Genomic DNA, 27434 nt, shown 5'->3' with positions numbered 1-27434 from the left:
GAAAATCGGGTCAGAGATTTGTCCTGGCAGCACAGTGCATTGTGGCACTGCAGTGGGCGTTCTAGCTCAGTCTGCATGTATCAAATGGCATTTCTATGGAATGACGATATGAATGACAAACTGATCCTTTCCACTTCACAGGTTGTCGACTCCAATCTAGTGGCTTTTGACTGTCACTGGATCTTCATAAATGAGGTAATTGTTCATCCGCCGGGGGAGGGAGGGGGGGAATGAAGGAAAATTCGGCCAAAGTTTTGCCAAGTAGCAATAGATATTATAATCCCTTTTTTATCCCGATGGTACAAAAGGAATGAATATGTGAGAAACCCCAAGACCCCATTGCTTACTAATGAACCCTGCTATCTGATGCAAATGAACACTGGAATCTGGCGGGGGAAAAAAGAGAATGAGAATTTATAAGCGCCTGGGGGCAAGATGATTGGCAGCGCCATCCCGCCGAGCTGTCTTGGCCTGCCCTGCTGCCTGACAGTGTGTGCTGGTGGGTTTCTTGTTTGAAATACAGGCTCCCTTTTGTCAGCCCAGTGAATATGTCGCAGCAAGTGTCACTTTGTTTCATTCATACTTTGGTTCCTTGGCAAAACTTTGTGTCGCCTCGGCTGGAATCTGTCGCTGGAAAGCTTTTGTCTGTTCGGGTTGAGTCACTGTGCGGGTAGTGAAGAGGCGTTGCCATTCTTTTTTTGATCAGCTCTCTCCCTCTGCTGTTAAAAATTACGTGGACTTTAAGCAGCAAATTCTGCCACACCACTGCCTGACTGTGAGCTCAATTCAGTCGATTATAATTATTAAGTGCAATGCAGGGGCGAATATGGTAAGATTGAAATATTTCTAATCCACTGCTGCCCTGCTTGTAGCTTGATGCAGCTCAAGAGAGCTCAAGGATCAATTGTGCCAACTTCCACAGCTGAGTTTTTTCTTCCCTTTTCACATTTCAGAGCTGTGCGCTATTGAGACTCAATGCAATTTATTGCCCTTCAGTGCTCAGACTGGATTTAGATTGGCTGGGCTGGTCAATGGTCATCATTAGGAGTGGGAAGATACAGGTCACCACCAGCACCCCTTCTTTCTCCCACCAGTACCTCCCCACCCATGTACACCCCCCACCCCGCAAGCCCACCACAGTTTCGCGAACTAGAGAAAAAAGTGCCCACAGTCTCAGAGGACCAGAGACGGTTCTCCCCTTTGAGAGCTGACCACTGGTGATTTAGCCTGAGGATCACCGCCCCTTGCCGTGCTGGATGTCTCCACGGGCGAGTGAAAGAATGCCCTCAGGTGAACCAGCTTAGACAGTTGGTGCGCAGGGGTAAAGTGTTACTGCCAGAGGTGAATTATTTGAGGGATCAGAACATGGCACTTCTGCAGATAATGGGACATAACTAAAATTGAAGCACCCTTAAACAAAACACTAACATTTGAATATTCAACATTTATAGGAACACAAATGATTCCTGCCAAACAAATTGTTTTCGGGAGTACAGAATGCGTGCAGTAGGCTGTCAGGAATTTTAAGTGTACCACTACTGAATGCACTTTTAACAAACTACATATCCACAAAGAGCTTCCTGATGACAATTCACAACAATGTTATAACATCTATAGATGTCCCTGTGAACTTTTTGTTGGTTACCAAATGCAGGAAATATTGCAGCATTGTACCGAAGCTGAAGGGACTGCACTAGTCTCATTCCCCCCTGCACAGGTACAACCCAACCTATCGCGAGTCTACCTGGGTTGCCAACTTCGTTTGACATTTCCCTGGAGGTTGAGTCCCATGACATCCCATTTACAATTGTCACACCTGTCCAAGCTGCCACTCCTCCCCATCCCGTAGCAGCCTCCCCGAACAGGCGCCGGAATGTGGCGACTAGGGTTATTTCACAGTAACTTCATTTGAAGCCTACTTGTGACAATAAGCGATTTTCATTTTTTCATTTCTCAGTCTCCAATTTTTTTGTCGTTGAAATAATGAGCGAAAGCGTTGAAAGAAAATTTTGAAAGGACCACTTTTTAATGCCCCGTGATTTTTCTCTGCGTGTTGCCCGTCCAAGAGATTCCTGGATGACTCAGATCCCTAACTCTTCTCTGTCCGCTCAAACATTGACGGGGAACCTGACTAAATATTCCGCGCCAACCCACAGATATTGAGAATATGCCTCTGTACTTTCACCTCTATTAATGATCCCTGGCCTGTTGCGCTTCACAGATGAATATAAAGCATAGACATGGCTATTCATCTCCTCAAGTCTGTTCTGTCATTCAGCGACATCAAGGCTTGTCTGTATGCTGACTGTTGCCATGGGTGTGTATTCCTCCACTCCCTTGGCTACGTTATCAATTCCTTTTACGATCCTAAAAATCACAATTAAACTACATTTTAACCTTCTCCAGTCCAAGAATACAAGTCTGGTTAACTAATCCCTTCTCATCATTTACTCATCGCGTCCTGGTGATATTCTGGTTGATTTATGCTGCGTTTCTTCCAAAGTCAACAATATCTTTTCTCCGAGGCTTTGGGGTGCCCAGAATTATAGACAAATGGCTCTTTCTGCCTCACCAAGATAGAAGTTCCCTGTTGTGTTTCCCTGACTTGCAGGACACTCATTCATTCCAACGGCCCAGTAATCACTGCACACAGAATGGGGTATGCAGATTACCACAGACTCTCATTTCTACCCTCCTGCCGTACAGGTTTCAAGGGCAGGAGTGTACTTTCTCTGAGTTTATTTCAGCAAATTGATTGGTGACTGGCTCTCAATCTCCGGCATTTAAGATATAGGCCAGATATTTAGTCAAGGCTACTGCCATCGCCCTGCCAACGCTCTGGAGACAGAGCAACAGCAGCCCAGAGAACATTAGTGGTAATGGTTCCTATCGACATGAAGTGCCCAGGCAATAAATCCATTGCCCTCGGCGTTGTAATGAGGTTTCAAGACTGTCGATTGTTGAGAATCTCTTCTTCCCCTTAAATTTGTAAGTATTGCATAACACAATTCACCCACATGTACTCAAAGGCAATAAATGGGTGGGTGCTGAGAGGGTGTGGGTAGGTGCTGAGAGGGTGCGGGTGGGTGCTGAGAGGGTGTGGGTGGGTGCTGAGGACATAAGTGGGTGCTGAGAGGGTGCGGGTGGGTGCTGAGAGGGGTGGGTGCTGAGAGGGTCCAGGTGGGTGATACGAAGGTGCGGATGAACCTGAAGGGTTGGCAACTCCTGGGAGAAGTGCATCTCTGCTATGTAGTAGCTGGCTTGCGATGCCTGAGCATAAATATGTAAGAACATTCAGTCCCTCAAGCCTTTTTCACCGTACAGTGTGATCATGGCTGATCTGCAACTGAGCTCCATTTAGCTGCCCTGCTCTCCATATCCTCTACTACCTTTGTCTAGTAACTTGGCTCCACCAGTTATTTACAAACAACGAACGTTTAACCACATTAGTGTTTTTCAAACTTTTCTCCTGGGACCCACTTTTGCCAACCGGCCAACCTGTGAGACCCATGCCGGCCGACCTTCGTGACCCACGCTGACCGACCTTTGTGACGCATGCCATGCTCTCTTACCTTTTAATGTGAAAGCCTACTTTGTCTTCACGATCTCACTTGAATCCGGTTGAATGAGCATATCAGGTGCAGACTTCAGCCAGTTCCTTTGGCCTTTCCTCATCTTTATGAAAATGGAAAGTCCAACTACATACATGAAGGTCGTCGTGAAGGGCAATAGCAACAAAATGCATGTTTTACTCAGCACTGGATTCTCCTGGGAGATGCTGCACCATAATGCTGACATGGCCTTTTGGCCTGTTTTTAATGTGGTATCGCTGGTCAGCTACAGCAGGGTAGTCTTTTAATTTGGAGTCAGCCCTAAGTTAATAACTGACTCTGGGGTCTCAACCTCAAAAGGGATTTTTCACCCATCGCTTCTCATTCAAATTCTGAAACTTCTCTCATTTTCCAGTACTTCCCTGCAAATAACACACATGGGCTTTGCCTCCTTATTTGCATTGCCACAATTGACAAAATCATAACTCAAGAAATCATCTTGATACTTCTTTATTCTGAGTTAAGTTTCTTTTTCAGGGCCGTTAACCCGAGGCCCTCGAGCTCTAACGCGACCACTGCTCTGTCCTGCCCTGGACTCTCCTGAACAGCTCTCTCCAGCAGATTATGTTGTGAGATCCTGGCTAGTAGGAAAACTCCCTATCTGAGTCTCTGTCCACCTCTTACTTTAAAAAGAATATTGACCTTCACAGTTCAATTGCCTTACTTGCCAGCAGCTACAAAATCGAAACGTCCCTGGACGATGCGTTGTGTTAATTCTACAAGCAGCCAGGTGACCTACTCTCTGCGGCCACTTCTGGTCAGAAGACTCCACGCAGTCTAATCTTTATCTGCATTGAAAAGGCGGCCGCGGCCGCAAAGCGGCTGTTCGGAACTTCTCCCCCGATTGCGGCCACCATGGGAATGGCGGGACCTATTGCTCCGCGGCCCTCCTGACACCTGCTCATGACCCACCCGCGGGTTACACCACTGAGTTTGAAAAACCCTCATTTATACAACATGCTACATATAGAATAGTGCAGCCACGATGCTGCCAGTCTGCCTCCTGGATCGGACTGAGCAAAAGTCCGCGCTCTGCTCGGGGATTCCCGCACGCTAGCTACCAATTGGAAGACTGAATCACATGACCCTTCAGAAGATCCCCCCTTAAAGAGGCCAGCTACTCCATCCCTTCCCCTCTAAATTCTTAATACACAGAATGATAGTTAAATTATACAGTTCCCCGTGACTTACAACAAGGAATATTTTCAATCAGCCCATCAAAAGCTCAGTCTTTCTGATGGCTTTCAATTCTCCATAGAATGGCCACAACCCCCCTGACTGGGGTACCTCTGTTGGGATAATTCCTGTTGGCATTGTCACATTAGCTCTCTCTTCTGGAACTGAGGCTTCAACTTCTATTTCGGTTGAAACAATATCTCGCTTATCACAGGCTGATTGGAAATTACATTTCCCGGGCAGCCAACAGCACTTCCAGCTGGTAACAACAAATCAGGATATATCACTGGCTCCTGGGACACCTCTCGCCCATGCACATGGTCCCCATGTTCCCCCAAAATCCTGTCCTGTACTCTCACCTTGTGAGATAGCGGTCCTGTCTTGGCCACCATAATTCCTGGAACCCAACTTGGGCCACTCCTGAAATTCCTCACATAGAAAGATCTTGCACCTTTAGTTGAATCATAGTTCTTCTCTTGGCTTCTCTGTACCCTCCTCGCTAAATTTGGGAATACCGAGCTTAGCCTGGTCTTTAACTGTTGACCCAACAATAGCTCTGCTGGAGAAATACTTGTGGCTGAGTGACGCCAGGAGGGACCGAGCTCCCTCTGTTTCCCAAGGTGTATCTGGCTGTTTCGTTGAGCCGGCCTTGAAGGTTTGGACTGTCCACTCAGTGAGTCTATTGGATGAGGGATGATATGGTGCAGTTCTGACATGTTTCATCCCAGAGTTATGAAACTTTGAAATTCGGCGCTTGTAAAAGCCATTCCGTTATCTGACACGAGAACTTCTGATGAGCCATGAAACACAAAGCACTGGCGAAGCTTCTCAACTGCAGCGTGTGTGGTTGCGGAACCTCAACTCAAATACTTGCAGCCATTTGGGGAGGGGGCTGTCTACCAATAGGAGAAACATCTTGCTAAAAAATTGTCCTGCATAATCTATGCGGACTCCCACCCATGGCCGACCTGGCTATTCCCAAGGGTGCAAAGGGGCTGCAGCAGGTGACTTCTGCTATAACTGGCATTGAAGAATAAAGGGATTAAGGGTTATGGTGTTCGGGCCGGAAAGTGGAGCTGAGTCCACAAAAGATCAGCCATGATCTCATTGAATGGTGGAGCAGGCTCGAGGGGCCAGATGGCCTACTCCTGCTTCTAGTTCTTATGTTCTTATGATCGCAGTACTTCACTAACTTCTTGATATTGGTGTCGATGCCTGGCCACCTAACTTAGCTTCTTTGTTTTCCGACATTCCCGATGGGAACAATGAAACTCTGCAAGGGGCAATTCACACCCCTGCTCATCCCCATAGGATGATTCCATCCTCACAGCTTGGCTCGTCTCTCCGAACGTAGTCTGGCTTCAGGGCTTCAGAAATCCTCTCATTCTGCCAACCTACTCATATCTTGTGTCTTATCTTTGATAACAGTGAGTCTTTGCTGGTCCACAATTATAGTTTCTCTGCTGACACTGGTAAAATGTCTGGAAAATTCATTACCATCCTGATTTCTTACAGGACTGAGGGGTCGGGGCAGCGTATTCCCTGAACCGATGAGAACTTTTGCCTTTAATCCTTTGATTTTTCCCAGTTCTTCCTGGAAAATGTCCTGAAACTTCCGGATTACTTCATGCAGGTCCCCTTCCTTAATTCTGAAAATTCCCAACCAGTTTGAGTCCAATTTCTTGGAGCTCGACACGGCCTATTAGACTTGGCCCTTGACCAGACGCCATGACAGATGGAAGCTGGGCAGATTGGCCTCTCTTATCTCACAGGTGTGCCAGTCATCCGTACTATTTGCATGACCTCCCCCGTGTAGGTAGCCAATCTAGCTGCCGTGTTCTGCAGTCTCTTGAAGATTTCTGCATGTTTGCTCCCCTACAGGAACTGCCCTATCTACTTCCATTCTTAATGGTCTGCCATTTACCAGTAAAACCACTGTAATGGGGGCTGCCATGCCCGTCTACACACTATTGATCTGAAGAACATTCCGATCACTCGTAGAAAAATCTTCAGCATCATGCTCTGGTGCTGAACTGTTCACTCTACTGTTACTAGGCTTACTCTTAATTCAAATAGGCCTTCCAGTGGCACATGAAGCATCCTGCTTCTTTGAACCATCAAATCTCAGGGGAATGGTTTCCCCCAGAGCTTTAACCCTCTGTACAGATCTGAGATTGTTGATTCATTCACCTGAATCTTCTAATTCTCCTTGTTTCTCTGTTTAAACTGGTCTCTTTGCTATTGGCACCACTGCTGTCTGCAGATTCCCACCCTTCGGTGCACCCTGAAGTCCTCGGGTGCCCTTCGCAGAGTTCTCCATTCCTAATGCTATTTCCAATTCATCTCAGTTTCTGCCAGCAACTTACTCTGTATGGCCTCATCATCAACTCCACAACCAGTCGATCCCTCAGCATATCATGCAGTGTTGCCCGAAGCCACAGTGTTCTGAAATTTTCCAAAGCTTTGCTGTGAAGATTGCAGTAGTCTCCCCTGGAGCTCTCCCCATGGTGTTGTCGCAAAATCACGGAGGGCATTGGGCAGTGGCGCCCTTTTACTAAAGTCACAGTCTCTATAAACGAGCTTGCATAGGGCGCGTTTGGGGACGTAAGACTATGGATCAAATTACACGTGTGGGCCCTGCACGTGCTTAACAATATCGCCATCTTCCACTCCTCCTCAACTCCGTTTGTTCTGAAAGAAATATGCTCAACATATCGCAACTAATCTTCAGTCGAGGCGGCGAAGGGATCCACTCTACCAAAGACAGGCATGTCTTCAGTTATCCTCAACTTCGCAAGCTTGACCTCGACTGGACTAGATCCTGAGCTGATCATCTTGCAAGCACACCTGATGCTTTCTTTTACCTCATCATTTTACCGGTTAGGTACAAACAGCGAATGTTCATTTGCCCACCGTGGTTTGTACAGATCGTGCCGCCACGGTGCTGCAAGTCTGCCTCCTGGATCGAACTGAGCAAACAGCCCGTGCTCATCTCGTCGATTCCCGAGCACTGATTGGATCAGAGGTCACATGACCCTTCAGAAGATCACGCCGTAAAGGAGCCAGCTACTGCACTTGGCTCGTATATCATCGACCAGCTTCAATTTTTAAATGATGAATTGATCTAGCGTCAAGTGCTTTTTTCTGTTGGCAAGCTCCACGCCCCGACCACCTTTAGTGTTTCCCAGCATCTCTCCTGAATGACCGCTTTTTGATTTTAAGGTGAAGGCTCTTGTCAAACGTGGCGAAGTTAGTAGCACCATCACCTCTGAGTGACAAGCTCCAGCCCAGAGTTTGAGCACACAGCTCAATGTTGGCATTCCAGTGTGGCACTCAGGGAGTGCTGCGCTGTTGGAGGTTAAACCAGGGCCCCGTCAGCCTGAACCAGTTGGAAGAAGAGAAATATTTATCCTTATCAAACGACATTGCAAAATCAGATTATTTGGTCATTTGCTGGATTTTATGGCGTGCCACATTCCATGCTCTTTCAGAATATCCAGAAGGGGGCTGAGTGCAAATTGGTTGCCTCATTTCTTGCAGCATTGACGACGAAAAGTGCTTCATTCTCCGTCAGGTGCTTTGGGACGTCCGGTGGTCGTAAAAAAGAACATTTTAGAAATGCAAGTCTTTTTCTCCTTTGCCTTGTGCTGAGCTTCCGTCACGAACAGAAAATGTTTTTTCTCCATCCACCCAATCCATTCCGTTCAAATTCCTAAAAGTCTCAATCAAATCACCCCTTTGTTTATATATGTCGGATAATAGAAATGTAGTTCATGTAAATTCCCCTCATAATCTAACCTTTGGAGCCCTGGTGGTATTCTACTACTCTGTGGTGCACTCCTTCCAAGTCAGTATACCCTTTTTCAAGTGTGGTGCCAAAAACTGGACGCATTACTCCAGATATGGCCAAACAAGGGCTTTGAGTAGCTGGCTGGGACCTCCTTCGGAGTGTTTGAGGGAAGAAGACCTGACAAGCAAAGCAAAATAAAAATTTTAACCTGCTGCTTTAGTAACTGTTGTGAAATGCAGAGAAACAGATCTCTCTCCCAAACTAATTAGACCTCAAGTGTGTTAATTATTGAGCGGGTGCATCTTGGTTATTCCTTAATGATTCTAAACAAGGTATGTGCGCTGGTGGGAGATGAACACAAGACTGCTTCAGCATTTCCTGTGGTGCGTCTGAGAATACGGGGCTGCATCAATTAGCAAAATTAATTAACGCAACACCCCTTGCAGCCAATCTTTTATATAAGAACTGTGCTGTATCGAGCACTGGTTCATTCAACCGCAACAGAAGTAAGTTCATACCATGCTGTGTGAGGGAACATTACGAATGAATAGGTTATTTTCAATGTGAAAACCTTCCTTAACATTGCAGAGTGGCATTGAATATGAATACATCAATTCTTAATACCACACAACGTGATTTTAATCTAGTCTCCTGAGCAAGAGCATTTAAGCTCTTTATTTTTGTAGGCCACTGACATGTACATAATGAGCCTTGTGAGCCACTAATTTTAGGCATGTTCCCATAAAGGTGACCATATACCAATATGCCTTTATCAGCATCATTGTTGCTCTGATGTACAGTTGATCTGTCAGTGAAGTAAAAGCGCTGAGAATGATTCTTTGCCAACCTCGAGGCCCAAAATCTCAACTACCAGATAGCAACACAAGACAAATATCACAGAATCATGTACGGTAGAGAGTGACGTGCCTCACGGCTGTGCTGGTGCTCTGAAGGAGTTATCCAATTATTCTCACTCCCTTGGTCTTTCCCACTGGCCTTGTAACAGAACAGAACCCAAATGCCTGAAGTTTGTAGGCCAGACTCACTAGATTCATGGGTCACAGGTTGGATGAAGGGCCTTAGATTTCAGTATCCAATTTGCAGTTTTCTGTGTACTTTCTAAGGCTAATCCCAGTCTCTGCTCTCTTCCAAACCCATGACCACTACCATCTAGAAGGACAAGAGCAACAGATACCTGGGAACCCCACCAGCTGGAGGTTCCCCTCCAAATTACTCACCACCCTGACTTGGAAATATATCGCCGTTCCTTCACTGTCGCTGGGGCAACATCCTGGAACTCTAAATGCACAGTGGGTGTACCTACACCTGAAGGACTGCAGCGGTTCAAGATGGCAACTCACCACCACCTTCTGAAGGGCAACAGGGGATGGGCAATAAATGCTGGTCTAGCCTGCGACGGCCACATCACGCAAACGAATAAAAAGACGCACAATCACTGTGCCAGTTAAAATAAACCAGTTAGCAACAACATTGAAATAGCACAGACAAAGAAATGAGTGTGATCAGGTCATCCAAGTGTCGTGTCCAAATGCCCATGAGCATTATATAAATACAGGAACACTAAACCGATGACCGAAAATTTGAAGCTCAATGTGCAGCCTGTCTCATTTTGTGTTTGTCATGATATTCAAACACACACATCATGATGGACACACCAACAGGCAAATCAGAGCACACAACACCACAACCAATCACAGACAAGAACACCAACCACATAAAAAGCACGAGCACGACACCTGGTGGTCAGTAGGTCTGGGGACAAAGAAACAGAGAAGAGCTGTTACAACATCACAAGCAGGGAACCCCCACGTGCAGAGTGCAAAGACAAAACTGTACATAGTAAGTTTGAATAAAATAGCGTTGTACCAGATACAACCGTGTTGGCTCATCTGTGTGTCAGAACACCCAACACCACATGGTACAGGAGTGGATCGATACCTACCTACTAACCTGCCATTCTGGACATGGACCGCACCGACAAACCGCAGCCGTTGCAAGTCGCGGGGAACCTAGGTACCAATTGGAAGCTCTTCAGGCAGCGATTTGACCTGTACATCCGTGCCACCGAAAAACAGAGTGCCTCGGATGAAACGAAGATTGCAATGCTCCTCTTCTACGCAGGTCAGCACGCCACCGACGTCTTCAACTCACTGGTGTTCGAAGAAGGCGAAAACCAATCCAAATATGACACGGTCATCCTCAAACTGGACCAGCACTTTCAAGTTGAAGTAAATGAAAGTTTTGAAAGATACCTCTTTCAGCAACGCCTGCAAGGTAAGGAGGAGCTTTTTCAACCCTTCTTGACGCACCTCCGGATTCTAGCGCAGTCCTGCGGTTACGGCACCACCACAGAGTCCATGATCAGGGACCAGATTGTTTTTGGCGTTGCCTCTAGTGGCCTACGCCAGCAGCTTCTTAAAATAAAAAGCCTCACCTTAGCGTCTGCTGTGGAAGCCTGTGTCCTCCACGAAAATGCTACCTGCCGTTTTGCCCGATTTCAGGCGTCCGAGTTGGCACGGAGGGGGTCCCCAGCCGTCGAATCGGCAAGCCAGGCCGCCCACGACGTCGAACGCATCCAGGCCGTCGATTACTTCCCGACCCACGGCCCGGACGACAGCGGCCGCTTCCCGCGCTTTTCGCGGTCTCCCGCGCAGGTGCGCGCCAAAAATAACGGCCACAACGAGGGACGCACTGCGCAGGCGCGCCCACCGCAAGATCGCACTGCGCATGCGCAGTGGCGCAACGAACGCCGTGACGTCATGACGTGCGGCAATTGAGGAGCTCTACATTTAAAAGGGCAATGTCCTGCAAAAAACCGACAGTGCCTCAGATGTGGCAAGATGGGCCACTACGCAGCCCACTGTCGTTCGGCTCAACCCATGGATCCGGCGCATCCTCGACAATCTCGCAGACAAGTCAGGACCGTCCAGCCCACGCATCAAGACTTCCAGTTAAGTGATGCAGATGACCAGGATGCCTTCCGCGTTTCCGTCATCGATGTCAACAAGGTCAATGCCATCAATCCGGCCGATGAGTGGTGTGCCACCCTGACGGTCAACCGATCGCGCGTCGCCTTCCGTCTGGACACCGGCGCATCCGCCAACCTGATTGCATATTCTGCAGTCCAGGCCATGAAGGTCAAACCACCCATCACGCCATCCCGGCTCAAGATGGTTGACTATAACGGGAACGTCATCCCGTCCATAGGATCTTGCCAGCTACAGGTAACTCACAAGATGCACACGGCCACACTCCCCTTCGAAGTTGTCGGCTCATCAAAGGACTCGTTACTGGGCGCACAGGCGTGTAAGGTCCTTCACCTGGTACAGCGCATTATGTCTCTCTCTCCAGATGAGATATCCGACTTCCCGGATGCTGAGTTCCACGCAAATCTCCATTCCCTCCTTGCTCACAACCAGGAGGTTTTTGAAGGCATGGGGACATTGCCATACACGTACAAGATTCGACTCAGACCGGACGCCATCCCTGTCGTTCACGCACCTCGCAGGGTTCCTGCGCCACTCAAAGACCGCCTCAAGGTACAACTGCAGGTTCTTCAGGACCAAGGGGTCCTATCCAGGGTCACGGAGCCCACGCCATGGGTCAGCTCCATGGTCTGTGTAAAGAAGCCCTCTGGCGAGCTCCGTATATGTATAGATCCTAAAGATCTGAATAACAACATCATGCGGGAACACTATCCCATCCCGAAACGAGAGGACCTCACCAGCGAGATGGCGCGAGCCAAAATATTCACCAAATTGGATGCGTCCAAAGGATTTTGGCAGATCCAACTGGACCCGGCCAGCCGAAGACTATGCACATTCAACACCCCTTTTGGCAGATTCTGCTACAACCGGATGCCATTCGGCATCATTTCAGCATCTGAAGTTTTCCACCGCATTATGGAGCAGATGATGGAAGGCATCGAAGGGGTACGTGTATATGTGGACGATATCATCATTTGGTCCACCACTCCGCAGGAACACATGCATCGTCTACGACGTGTCTTCACCCGCATACGACAAAATGGCCTGCGTCTCAACCGTGCGAAGTGTGCCTTCGGCCAGACGGAGCTGAAATTCCTCGGGGACCACATCTCAAGGTCAGGGGTCCGTCCCGATGCAGACAAGGTTAGCGCCATCACAGCCATGCCACGACCGGCTGACAAGAAGGCTGTCCTAAGATTCCTGGGCATGGTCAACTTCCTTGGGAAGTTCATTCCCAACCTGGCTTCTCATACAACAAATATGCGCCATCTCGTAAAAAAATCGACAGAATTCAACTGGCACCAATCGCATCAGCGGGAATGGGAGGAGCTCAAGCACAAACTGGTCACGGCACCAGTGCTGGCCTTCTTTGACACGACTCGCCCTACAAAGATCTCAACAGACGACAGCCAATCTGGTATTGGAGCGGTACTCCTGCAAAAAGACAGCACGTCGTCATGGGCCCCGGTTGCATATGCCTCACGAGCCATGACCCCTACCGAACAGCGCTACGCGCAAATCGAAAAAGAATGCCTGGGCTTGTTAACTGGACTGGACAAGTTCCACGACTATGTGTATGGCCTGCCACGATTTACGGTCGAAACTGACCACCGCCCCCTGGTCAACATCATTAACAAAGACCTGAACGACATGACTCCTCGCCTCCAGCGCATCTTACTTAAACTCAGGAGGTACGATTTCGAACTGATCTACACTCCGGGGAAGGATCTCATCGTGGCGGACACTCTTTCCCGAGCAGTGAGCACACCACCAGATGCGGAGGGGTTCGTGCGTCAAATTGAGGCACACGTAACTCTGACAGCAGCAAATCTGCCAGCTGATGATCCTAGTCTGGCCCACATACGCGCAGAGACGGCGACTGACCCCCTTCTGCAGCGAGTGATGCGCCACATGACGGAAGGGTGGCTCAAAGGGCAGTGCCCCCAGTTTTATAATGTGCGAGATGATCTTACCAACATAGACGGGGTCCTTATGAAATCAGACAGGATCGTTATTCCGCACAGCGTGCGCCAGATGATTCTTCATCAACTACACGAAGGCCACTTGGGCGTCGGAAAATGCAGACGAAGGGCCCGGGAGGCGGTATATTGGCCGGGTATTAATGAAGACATAGCCAACATGGTGCTCAACTGCACAACCTGTCAGAGGTTTCAGCCGGCGCAACCTCCGGAAACACTTCTACCACACGAGATGGTGACGTCCCCCTGGGCGAAGGTGGGTGTTGACCTATTTCACGCGCTCGGCAGAGATTACATCGTTATTATAGACTACTTCTCAAACTACCCGGAAGTCATGCCTCTCCATGATCTGACGTCGTCCGCATTCATTGGGGCCTGCAAGGAAACATTTGCTCGCTATGGCATTCCCAGGACTGTCATGTCAGACAATGGACCCTGCTTCGCCAGCCGTGAATGGTCGTCCTTTGCCGCAGCATATGGTTTCACTCATGTGACATCCAGCCCTCTACATCCACAATCGAACGGGAAGGCTGAAAAGGGTGTCCACATCGCCAAGCGGCTCCTGTGCAAGGCGGCTGCTGCCGGATCGGACTTTAACCTTGCCTTGCTGGCCTATCGATCGGCCCCGCTATCCACGGGTCTCTCGCCAGCGCAGCTACTAATGGGTCGCTCCCTCAGGACGACGGTACCTTCCATCCTGGCACCAACAACAGACCATGAGACGGTTCTTCGGAACATGCAAATGCAGCGTGATCGCCAGAAAAGTCGGTACGACACACGAGCGACGGACATGCCCCCCCTGTCCTCCGGAGACAAAGTACGCGTCCATCAACCGTATGGTGGCTGGTCAGCACCGGCCGAAGTCCTCCGACAAGTGGCTCCCCGCTCGTTCCTGGTTCGCATGCCGGATGGTTCAGTACGTCGCCGCAATCGGCGCGCCCTTCGCCGACTTCCACGCTCACAGCCACACAGTACGCACACGCCAGATCCTCAACAGGCTTCCGAGGATGACTTTGTGGAGCTGCCGCACATCACGCCCTCTCCATCGCCACCCATGGCCATGCCTGCACAGCAGCCGGTGGTTCTTGATCCACCCTTGAGGCGGTCAACCCGAACTCGTCGCAAGCCCATTAGACTGGACTTATAATACCGTTCATATGTTTAACAAGTTGCACAATTTTACATGATAACCTGTTGTTGTTTATCGTTCCAGATGTCGTCTGACTGGACAACTGTTCAAGTTTTTTTTCTTCTTCTCTCGTTCGCATTTATGTTATGTTATGGTACAACTTGGTTCATGTGACGCACCCGACATCGCCCCATGTACATAGTTCCGTCATATGCACATGCTGCACACGACACACACACACACTCTTAGATGCACTCACGACACAATCATATTTATTACCACGTAGGCACATATCTTTGTAAAAAGGGGGGATGTCATGATATTCAAACACACACATCATGATGGACACACCAACAGGCAAATCAGAGCACACAACACCACAACCAATCACAGACAAGAACACCAACCACATAAAAAGCACGAGCACGACACCTGGTGGTCAGTAGGTCTGGGGACAAAGAAACAGAGAAGAGCTGTTACAACATCACAAGCAGGGAACCCCCACGTGCAGAGTGCAAAGACAAAACTGTACATAGTAAGTTTGAATAAAATAGCATTGTACCAGATACAACCGTGTTGGCTCATCTGTGTGTCAGAACACCCAACACCACATGTTCAGCTAAAGTCAGGTCGGCATCTGTTTCAACATGACCTCTCCCTGCCATCCAGTGGCACTTTCACTCCTCGTGCTCGCCCTCAGATATGACCACTTTTACAACTGGTGAACAATACTAATGTTTGGAGACGAGGACATTTTCATCATTAACGCCATCCCACGCTTCAACGATCCGTGTCCTCATTTTATTACTATCCTGTTCAAACCGGACAGAAACACCCCAACCCAGAGATAAAAGATGGACTGACTGCCCATTACACTCTGTCCCACCACCCACCCACCCCCCCCCCCCCTCCCCCACCCCCACCCAAAGCAGAGTCCAGTTTACAAAAGTTTCCCGCGCCACCTTCACTCCCTCACGATCGAGCACGTCATGCCATCCCCTGTCAGGAAAGAGGGGAAAAAAACAAATAGCCCCTTCTCAATGTGGGGCGTAATTGGGGGTGGTGGGCAGCCATTTTGCCACTGCAAGGTAGTGCTGGGCGAAGAAAGGGTGCAGTAACAATCGCTTGAAAACCCAGAATATCAAATGTTCACCTCATTCTAAATTGGCTGCAAACGATAGCAGCTTATCATTCTCCTCTTCGATCGGAGGTTGCAATATTTAGTTTGCCACAGGCACAAAGATGTCAGCTTAATAGGAAGTTGGCAGCATGCTTTTATTTCTCAAAATATAAAAGAACGGCATTGTCTGCGTTTTGTTCTGTGTTTTGTCTCCTCAGCTTTGTTGTGTTGGAATAATTGCAAACGAGTTTTGCTCAAGAAGTGAAATAGTGACAATTCCGTTGTGGATTTTTATTTATTTTTTGCTTTGTACACCTGCGCTTGGCAAGCGCCAGGCTGATCATTCCACCGAATGATGGATTGGAGAGTGAGATGTTTTCTGTTCAGCAGCCAGCGTCAGCCTTAAGTACTCGGAGCTTTGAGTGCTGCACGGATCAAGCAGAATGTAAACTCTGCTCCCGAGGGTATGGGCTAAAGCTTCCTGTCAAACCAAAACTTCACTCAGATGCTAACTTGTAAACTGTGTATGTGAAGAGATGAAATACAACTCGCAAGAGATGGAACCCTTCCTACATTACAATCTATGGTTACTTTAACAACCCTTTTGGTATTAAAGTTGATGAACAGTCTAAAACTCCATGATCAACTCCTAGTCTTTAAGAAGCAAAGGAAGTGGTGAAAATTATAGTGTGACCTACGCTTTAAAAATAAAACTCTTTCTGCCATTTCCCAGGAGTTAAGCGATGGCGACGTCCAGGAGTTGGTGAGGCGGTCCATTGGAAGGTTGACAATAATTCGGCAAACCTTTCCCTTGTCCTTAAATACCACTCACCGCTGTTTTCGTGGTAAACACAGAATCTCTCCATCGCTGTGCGACCCCAAGGATCCATACAAGAATAACATGGAGGTAGGACTATTTCAATTCAACAGGCGTGACAATTTTTAATACTGAACTTGTGGGTGCTGAGAATGTGTTCCATTCTTTTACAATGAGTGATATTTTCACTCTTACTGTGCTGTGTGTTCCCTGAAAGATCCCTGTCATGTGTGCCTGTGTGACGTGTACACAAAGCCGCAAGTGAATACGCTGGGCAAGCTCTTCCGTCTGCTCGCGCCAGTGGATTCCCCCGGGCCCGCCAACTATGCAACCCTGGCGCGTGTTTCCCAGTGGCCTGGGGTGGATTGAATGACAATGGCAGATCAAAAGGTACCGCCGCTGAGTACTATGCTGTGGGGAGGCCAGAGAATCTCGTCCCATGGACACTGCTAGGATCCCAGTTGATGTTATAACTGGATGGGATGATCCCTAAATGAAACCCTGGCTCAAATGACCGTGGGCGGGATTCTCGGACCCCCCCACCGGGTTGGAGAACCGCCGGTGGGCGGCGTGAATCCCGCCCCGCTGCTCCGACGCCGGCTGCCGAATTCTCCGGTGCTGGTTTTCGGGCGGGGGCGGGGATCACGGCGTGCCGATCGGGGGCAGTTGGCAGCGGCCCCACCGGCAATTCTCCGGGCCCCAATGGGCCGAGCGGCCGCACGTTCCTGGCCAGTCCCACCAGAGTGAAATGGACATGGTCCATGCCGGCGGGACCTGGCTTGGAGGATGGCTAGCAGAGTCCTCGGGTTGGGGGGGTGTGTGGAGGCATCCGGCCCCGGGGGGGGGGGGGCACGGTGGCCTGGCCCCCGATCGGGGCCCACCGATCTGCGGGCGGGCCTGTGCCCTGGGGCAACTCTTTCCCTCCGCTCCGGCCTCTGTAAGGCTCCGCGATGGCCGGCGTGGAGAAGAAACCCCCTGCGCATGCGCCAGAACACGCCAGCGGTACTGCGCATGCACCAACTCGCTCCGGCCCACGGCGGCCCTTCGCCGCCAGTTGACGTGGCACCAACCCCTCCGGCACTGGCATAGCCCCCGGAAGTGCAGAGGATTCCGCAACTTCCGAGTGGCCCGACGCCGGAGTGGTTTACGCCGCTCTTGGAGCCGGCTTCGGGCCGTCCCGCCAATTGCGGGAGAATCCCCGCCTGTAGCTTTACTTTTTAAAAAACACACTGAGGAGCAGAGTCACATTGAATAAGGGGGTTGAATGGGGAACGTGTAGCCAAGGCGGCACATAGCCCCGTTTTGAACAGTGGGGAGCTCTGCTCACCGGAACTCCCCATTGTAACGAGAGATTGGGATGCATGTTTTAAATGGCATCCGATCTCCAAGGCCCCTAAAACAATGCCCAACCTCCCCCCCAAGCCTTAAAGTAAAATGGGAGGGTCTCCGCCCCCTCGCCTCCAATACCCACACCGGGCAAACCCAGCCTGATTGCGCATTCTCAAAATGTACCAGTTTGGCACCTAGGCAGTGCCAACCTGGCACCCTGGCTGTGCACATGCCAGCTGGCAGTGGCACCTGAGCACCTTGGTACTGCCAGATAGGCACTTAGGTGGCACCACCATCATGCCAGGCTGACACTGCCAGAATACCCAGGTGGCACCAGCAGTGCCAGGGCAGCACCCTGCCCAAAGGGCAAGCAGCTGGGAGCCTCTGATCGCTGGGAGACCCCCACAAGTGCCTTTCTGTCTGGCCCATGTTTGTGGAGACCAGTACTGAATGGCACTCCCCTGATGTCTCTGAGGCAAAGGGGTTGAATGCCAAAGCCTCACGGTGGCACGGCGGCAAAGTGGTTCACACTGCTGCCTCACAGCTCCAGGGACCTGGGTTCCATTCTGGCCTCGGGTGATTGTCTGTGTTGTGTTTGCACTTCTTCCCCGTGTCTGCGTGGGTTTCCTCCGGGTGCTCCGGTTTCCTCCGACTGTCCAAAGAAGTGCAGGTTAGGTGGGTTGTCCATGCTAAATTGCCCCTTGGTGTCCAAAAGGTTAGGTGGGGTTACTGGGTTACGGGGAGGCATGGGCCTAGGTAGCGGCTCTTTTCAAGGGTCGGCGCAGACTCCATGGGCCGAAGGGCCTCCTTCTGCACTGAAAATTCTATGATTTCTATGAGGTACTTCAGGAATCTGCACATTAGAGTGAGGCTTACTGCCTTGCTCTAATATGCAGATTTGCTAAAATTAGATCCCGCTCATTGTGGACGAGATTCACATCACAACGTCTCGCGAGTTTGCGTTGAATGTCGAGCGGCGTGGCTAGCCGAGTAGATCCTGGGAGGGGGGTCTCCCGGCTTTCAACGGCCATGCTGCACTGCAGCAAGCTGACCTTTGGGCGCAGCGTGGCCGTTCGATCGTGGCCTACCACTCTACTTTTAACAGCGAGTCCAGGCCGGGATTTTACACCAAACCCTTTAGGATTTATCTGTCTTGACGGCTGTGCAAGCTGCTCACAATTGCTTTAACTCTAAATTCCCAAACTGTATTAAAATGATATCAAATGTTTTATTTACCTCTGAAGTTTGCTGTCACACTTTAAGTCTAGTTGCTGCAATTGTCTCTTTCACTCAAAACACTTTGTTTACTCTTCCTTGAATTCTTCTGAACAATACCTTGGTCTCTGTTCTCTTAACGTCAGGTGTCTTAAATGTTCTTTCTTGCCCAAATCTCTGGTTGTCTGGATTGGGTCTTGTTTCTTCGGAAACCTGCATCTTTACAACGCCCTCCTGACAGAGTTGAGAGCTGTTCACTTCCCAGTGTCCTGTATCCAACCACAAATTCAACTAAAACTCACATTTAAAAGCATCTCTAACTTACAAGGCCCAAATTGCTAAGCAACACTCACATGCTTATGCCTTTTATTTATTCTCCATGCCTTAGCCCTATCTCAGCACAATAGAAACACAATTGGAACTTAACCAACTCCCTCACATACAAGTACATTTGTGCAGTATGAATCTAACTATCGGTTTTACTCTTCCATATAAAAAAAACATTAAATTAAACCCACTTAAAACGATACCATGGGCGTGATCCAGCGAACTTAAAACTAAGTCTGCTGTCGGGCGCGTTTAAATGTGTATTTCTCAATGTCTGCAGCGCCAAGGAACACCCTGCTCGCTATTTAATGGAACTTCATTTTTGGGAGAGCCTCGGGATTTCTCTCCTCCGAGGTTGCAATTGGAGAGATTTCCTGCAGGCGAACTGATCTCACCAGCAGGGTGGCTGCTCTCAGATCGGGGCACCATTTTCATCGTCGGCCCCGATTGTTTCCCCCCCCCCAACATTCAGTCACCCCCCCCACCTGCTTTATCAACCCCCAAACCCACCCCCCAACCTTGACGAGGCCCCTGTGTATCCCCCCCAACCCTTCCAATCTAATTGGCAAGCCCCCCCCGGGCCAAACCACTGGCTGGGCCAAATTAACACTTGGGCACACTGGCATGGCCATCCCGGCACCCTGGTAGTGCCATGCAGGAACCTTGGCAGGGTGGCACTGCCAGGGTGCCATTTCCAACATGCCAGGCTGGCCGTGGCAAGGTGCCTGGTTGCCAGGGGGAGTGCCACGGCACCACCCTGTCCTGTCCCCGACCACCCGAGCTACCACAGCCCGTGAGAGCCCCCCCCCGCCCCCCCACCCCGAGGTGCCATTACGCTGGTCCCTGTTTGTGTGGACGAGTACTGAATAGCACCCTGGCCCAGTCTCGCAGACGCGGCCGTTAGTCCCAGGCGCTAGTCCCGAGCGCCGGGTCAATCCGACATCCGGGCACTTAAATAAGCCTTTAGGCTCATCTAACTGTGCTGATCTGGATCACGCCAGGCAGAGTGAGTTGGATGAATCGGGATCGGCCCGGGGCCTGGTATGAGTCCGATTCGGGGCTCTCGTGCAATTCACCCATTCATCTGTCCTGTGACACCCGAAATATGTTTCCCGATGGGATGGAGAATCGGGCATCAGGGGAAATTCGGGATCGCCGCCCGATTCTCCGACGTTCCCGCTGGCGCCGGGATCGAGGTTCACGACTTAACCATCTTATTGTCCCATTTGCATCCATTTAGCGGGCCCGACAACAGAGTCTCCGACCCTCCTTGGTTCTCCGATCCCCTGGGCCGGGAATCACTTGGGCCCGGATCACCTCTGGCATTTACTAGCGTGGGGGGGGGGTAACCCTGTTAGGGAGTTGTCCCCAAAGTCCATTCGAGGCCCATCCTTCCCTCCCCACAATGCACTACCTGCCCACCTCTACCAGAACCCCCCATTCACTCCAGGGACCACATGAATAGGGAGACCCCTCCCAGGACCCCCTAATTGAAGGAACTCCCCAGGGCCCCTCTAACCAGAGGGAATCCACAGAGACCCCCTAACTAGAAGGCGCCCCCCACAGGGACCTTGTAAGTTGAAAGACCCCCCACAAAGACCCCTTAACTAAAGGGACCCCCAACACACCCCCCCCCCCCCACACCCCACAGAAAAGAGACTCCTATCTGGAAGCTAGACAGCAATCCAGACAGGGGCAGTGAAAATAATTGCAGCTGTAACACTTACCATGTGTCCTTTCCTCGAAGGAGAACAGCTATTTTAATAACCATTCTCTGTCCAGATGTTTTCTTTCCTACTACTGCAAATGGTCTTCCATTTAACTTCCAACAATCTGCCCTAATATGTCCCACTTTGTTACAATGGAAACACTTAGGCCTCCGAATGTCACCTCCACCCTCCGCACCTTTCCTTTCATTCTGAGATGAAACCTCCTGACTATTTCTAACTGTGCCATCTTTTTCCTGAATATTTTCTTTCTTTTCTTTTCTCCCCCTCACCCCGCCTTTTATCCTTGTGTTTAAAAGGAATATGGAATAACGGTTTGGTTATATGCACCAGTTTCTGATCAGTGGTTAGCACAGTTGCTTCACTGCTCCAGGGTCCCAGGTTCGACTTCAGGCTTGGTTACTGTCTGTGTGGCATGGGTTTCCTCCAGGTGCTCCGATTTCCTCCCACAGTCCAAAGATGTGCAGGGTAGGTGGATTGGCCATGATAAATTGCTCTTAGTGTCCAAAAAGGTGAGGTGGGGTTATTGAGTTATGGGAATAGGGTGGCGATGTGGCTTTGCTGGGGTGCTCTCTCAAGAGCCAGTGCAGACTTGATGGGCCAAATTTCCTCCTTTTGCACTGTAAATCCTATGATTCTATGATCAGCTAGCTCTGCTGCCGATCTAGCAGTTTTTACTTTCTGTTCCTTAACATGTGCACTAATAACCAAAGGAAGTGAATCTTTCAGTTTTTCAAAAATAATCACCTATCTCACGGCTCCATATGTGTTCTCTTATCATTAACGCCTGTATCCAAGGGTCACAATTATTTTGCTTCACCCTCTCAAATTCAATACGAGTTTGACCAGGTTGTTTTCTTGCATTTCGAAATTTTTGCCTCAGGAACCAACTCATATGCATTCAGGATAACTTTCTTCACTACATAATAATCTACAGATACCTCTTCTGACAATAATGTTGACACCTCACCAGCTCTACCTACCAGTCTACTTGGTGAAAGTAATGCGCAAATTTCATTTGGCCATTTCATCTGTTTAGGTACCTTTTCAAAATGAATAAAGAATGCTTCTTCGTCCTTTCCAAAGATTTTGGAAGTTCTTGTGTAAATTTAAACATTTCCCCACTAGGTTAATGCCCAGAACTATTTCCTTCTTCGACCTGCTCCAGTGTCTCTGCTTTAATTTCCAGCATTTTAAGTTGAAATTCTCTCTCTCTGCCTTTTCTCTTTCTGGCATTGCTAACTTCTCCTTTTCCAATTCCCTCTCTCTTTGTCACTTTCCTCTCATTCCCTTTCTTTTTGCTTTACCAGTGTCTCACATTTCAGTTCTGTTTCTTTCTCGTTATCGTTTCCCTGCATTTCGATTTTCTTCATTTGTAATTGAATTTTAGCTAATTCAATATCCTCATTTTCGAAAGACATGGTCCATCTGACAATCCTTGACATTTTAAATGTTTGACTCAACGATCAATAATCTCAGCTTTCTTTACCCCTGTAGGTAACCCCAACTCCAATTTATCTGTCAATTAATTTAACTGAGTTAACTTACTCTCAAAAATGTTTTAGCAATTTCTAATACCATTCTGGATTCTAACCTGCACAATATACCTCATGGTGCCTCCAATTACTTTATCCAGTATCACAATATTCCACTTCCTGTTTTTTTAAGATTCACAGATCCCACCATTTAACAATAAATCCCAGACCAAGTTTTGCGATTCAGCATCCAGTAACCCTTTCTCCACGTTTTGAAATCCTGCAAGAGCCACCACTTTTGTTACAATCCCAGTTGATGCTGTAACTGGACGGGACGATCTCAGAATGGAACCCTGGCTCAAAGGACCGTGGGCTGGATTCTCCGATCGCCGGCGTCGAAATCGCGTTCGCCAATCGGACGGAGAATCCCCGTTTACGGCGGAATGTTTGGCAGGCCGGGTCCGACCGCGGCCAGCGTCATGTTGCACAGAGCGGTCTCCGCCGTGCGCATGCGCGGCCATGAACCTGGCCATTCTCTGGCCGTTTCCGCAGGTAAAGCTGGGATCTTTACGCTGCGCGGCTGCCAGCCCCCCACCGGCCGGAGAATCGGTGCTGGGGGCGGGCCTGACTTTCTGGTCATAAGACGAGACCAATCCCGCGAACATAGCCGCAAAATCGGAGAATCCAGCCCCGTAACTTCACTTTTTTTGAACAAAACATGGGGGAACAGTACATGAACAAATTCACACCAATCTCTTGCGACCATACATGTACACAAACACACACAAATACATGCTTAATCAGATTCATGCACAGGCTACTAGAATCATGTGATACACCCATTGCTCAAAATCACTGACATTTGAGTACACAATGACAGACTGTGAAAAAGGGAAGGTGCACTGAATTTGCTCTCCTGGTAAAAGGTCTCACACCCGCCAGAAGAGGACATCCGGTAATCTTAGTCCAGGCTATTTCATATTCTTTTTATATGGGCAGGAGATGGGAGGGAGTGTGTCTGAGACTTCCACAAACCAGCTCCCCTGAGTGGTATTTTCCACCCAAAGCACATTTATTGTGAGATCAATCCTATTACTTTATTCCACGGATGAATTATAATGGCTCTATTGAGCTATAATGTGTGACTGAATTTTCAAATGGCAATCACATGAGATAGTGGGCTACACACCTGGCACACATTAAGATGGCATTCATAATTTAAAACGAATGAATAAATGAAATTTCCCATTAAATGTATGAAATTTATGCAGATTTAAAGGACATTCGTTGCAAGTCAGAAATTCTTGATGCAAACCAAACTCAAAAGTCTGTGATTTTTCTCAACCCAAACTCTTTTCAGAGTTAAAACATCGCATCTGGAAAGAATGATCTCCACTCAGAAAACAGCCTTATTTTCAGACCATAAAATATGTTATTCAAACTTTAACAGCAATATCAACCTGCAGTTATGGAACATTTTAAGCACCGAAAAACACCCTGAGCTGTGTAGCAGGAGCATTAGTGAGCAGTATTTGGCATCAGCTACACAAAGAAATATTAGGAAAGGTGGCCATCTATTGGGTCAAAGAGATGAATATTAAGGAGCATCTAAGGAGAGAGAGGTGGAGAGGTTTAAAGAGGGAATTTCACAGCTTCGGACCGTCAACTGATCGCTACAAATGGTGGGACAATGAAAATTGTGGTTATGCAACAGGCTAGAGTTTCAGGAGTGCAGAGATCTAATGGGGATGGAGGAGGATGTAAACGGACAGCAGCAAGATACATCTGTAACGTGAGGAAGAGTAGCCTAGAAGAGATAATGAGGCAGCAGAGTGCTGCCACAAACCTCTGGAATGATGGAAAGTTAACAATGGAAGGATAAACGCATTAAACTGACTTGGAAGCTGGTGGGTGTCACTCTTTTTCAACTCTGTCAAGTAAGAGTCTCATTTGAATTAAATTTATGCCAGGACTCCGGATTCACCTGCCTCCTGGGATTTTCCAAACGCCCCCAGCCCCACCCAGCCAAGTGTCCCGCTGCCGTGAATTGGTGCAAGTCCTAAGAAACGGGGACCTGGAGATTTCTAACCCTGCAAAAGCACCCCCACCCCAACTCTATCACCACCCCCCACCCCCACCGACACCCACCTCCCATGAAGGACCCCCCCTCGGCACCCTGGAGAGAAGTATTGGGAGTATACACACCCCCTTGTCACCTCTCGGCGTGCAAGGTGCCAGGTTGTCACTACTAAGGGGTGGGGCCTGAAGGGGGAGAACTGAGGGTGGGCTGAAGTGGGGGGGGGGGGGAAGGGGTAAATTGGGGGTGCTGAACGGGGGAGCTGGGGGGTTTTGGGGGCTCTTTCCAACGATTGGGGAACAGAGGGCTTACTAGCGATTAGGGTGGGTACAGCAACATTGTAGCATGGGGGTGCCCTGAGGAGCGAGGCCTTTCAGAGAGGTCAGGCCGCGCCCCTCTCAGGTTTAGCGAAACCCCCGATCTTCTAAATAATTTAGCAAGTGCCATAGATTGGCATGAATACCCCGCTCTTGGTTATATACATTTCTAAGTGCCATTGCATGTTCACCCCTAGCGCCAGCGAGAATCATTCCGGTATTCCCGCTGTCAGGTCTTCATTCAGGAGAATCGCGCTCCTTGTCCATTCTTCAAATGCATTTCTGCAGTTTCCTTATCTAATCAACCTCCAGTTTAAAAAGCAGCAATTGTTTTGATATTCATTTTATTTTACAATAATGTAGCTGATAAACACTGGCCCTGGAAATTATCTTCAAAGTCACATTATGAAATTGCTATCGTTTTGAAAATATACAACTGCTGCAGATTGTCTAGAAAATTAACCCAAGTGCTATTAAGAGGTCATGGATATTGAATTTAATTAGAATCACGTTATTTACTATAGAGCTTTAAAAACTGAAATAAATAATGTGATTCTAATTAGTCTGTGATATCAATTATCTCCATCATGGAAAAGATTACACTCTTTTAAGGAATATTAAGCAGTGGGAGAGTTAATTAGATTCCACTGATCTCGATACTTTGTCAGCAGCAGTAATTCCAATTAATCTTGAGCCCAGAAGAAGGGTAATAGCTATCGAGTCTCCTGTGAAAATTCAAACTGACAGCACTCACTAGGTAAGACATCCCCCTGGCAGTGTAACATGGAGGAAAGGTTAGATTGTTATAGTGGAGTGAACAATCCCTGCTGTTTCTTCACATCAGGATGTATTGGTATTTTGGCTGTACTCAACTCCGAGCAATGAGTTTGAATTTGAATTTTGAAATGCAATAGTTTTCCAAACGCATTCTCAATTTTCATCAACAATGAGCAAACAAATTCTAAGACGCATTGAGATTTTAAAAATATCCACGCTGTGTAAATTGTGCAGATCTCGCAATAAACAAGTGATAAATTCTCTGGCTGCAGGCAAGAAAAATACCCAATCTAGAACAAACAAAGAACAAAGAAATGTACAGCACAGGAACAGGCCCTTCGGCCCTCCAAGCCCGTGCCGACCATACTGCCCGACTAAACTACAATCTTCTACACTTCCTGGGTCCGTATCCTTCTATTCCCATCCTATTCATATATTTGTCAAGATGCCCCTTAAATGTCCCTATCGTCCCTGCTTCCACTACCTCCTCCGGTAGCGAGTTCCAGGCACCCACTACCCTCTGCGTAAAAAACTTGCCTCGTACATCTACTCTAAACCTTGCCCTTCTCACCTTAAACCTATGCCCCCTAGTAATTGACCCCTCTACCCTGGGGAAAAGCCTCTGACTATCCACTCTGTCTCTGCCCCTCATAATTTTGTATACCTCTATCAGGTCTCCCCTCAACCTCCTTCGTTCCAGTGAGAACAAACTGAGTTTATTCAATCGCTCCTCATAGCTAATGCCCTCCATACCAGGCAACATTCTGGTAAATCTCTTCTGCACCCTCTCTAAAGCCTCCACATCCTTCTGGTAGTGTGGCGACCAGAATTGAACACTATACTCCAAGTGTGGCCTAACTAAGGTTCTATACAGCTGCAACATGACTTGCCAATTCTTATACTCAATGCCCCGGCCAATGAAGGCAAGCATGCCGTATGCCTTCTTGACTACCTTCTCCACCTGTGTTGCCCCTTTCAATGACCTGTGGACCTGTACTCCTAGATCTCTTTGACTTTCAATACTCTTGAGGGTTCTACCATTCATTGTATATTCCCTACCTGCATTAGACCTTCCAAAATGCATTACCTCACATTTGTCCGGATTAAACTCCATCTGCCATCTCTCCGCCCAAGTCTCCAGACAATCTAAATCCTGCTGTATCCTCCGACAGTCCTCATCGCTATCCGCAATTCCACCAACCTTTGTGTCGTCTGCAAACTTACTAATCAGACCAGTTACATTTTCCTCCAAATCATTTATATATACTACAAAGAGCAAAGGTCCCAGCACTGATCCCTGTGGAACACCACTGGTCACAGCCCTCCAATTAGAAAAGCATCCCTCCATTGCTACTCTCTGCCTTCTATGGCCTAGCCAGTTCTGTATCCACCTTGCCAGCTCACCCCTGATCCCGTGTGACTTCACTTTTTGTACTAGTCTACCATGAGGGACCTTGTCAAAGGCCTTACTGAAGACCATATAGACAACATCTACTGCCCTACCTGCATCAATCATCTTAGTGACCTCCTCGAAAAACTCTATCAAGTTAGTGAGACACG

At 48.6% G+C, this 27434-nt stretch overlaps 1 protein-coding gene across 2 annotated transcripts in view; it reads left to right on the top strand.

Moving 5' to 3' along the window:
• Positions 1-27434, top strand: part of grid2 (glutamate receptor, ionotropic, delta 2) — a 1370357-nt gene that overhangs the window by 966093 nt on the left and 376830 nt on the right. Inside the window, exons 5-6 of one of the 2 annotated variants that reach the window (XM_072495323.1) lie at positions 142-195; positions 16547-16720. In XM_072495323.1, coding sequence (XP_072351424.1) covers positions 142-195; positions 16547-16720 — 228 coding nt within the window. The remainder of the gene's footprint in view (positions 1-141; positions 196-16546; positions 16721-27434) is intronic. The other variant, XM_072495324.1, reaches the window with a different exon arrangement.

Source organism: Scyliorhinus torazame, chromosome 3 (assembly GCF_047496885.1).
Source record: "Scyliorhinus torazame isolate Kashiwa2021f chromosome 3, sScyTor2.1, whole genome shotgun sequence".
In the NCBI taxonomy this organism is placed as follows: Eukaryota; Metazoa; Chordata; class Chondrichthyes; order Carcharhiniformes; family Scyliorhinidae; genus Scyliorhinus; species Scyliorhinus torazame.
Note: the sequence above shows the minus strand (reverse complement) of the source record. Positions and strands in the feature narration are given on the sequence as shown.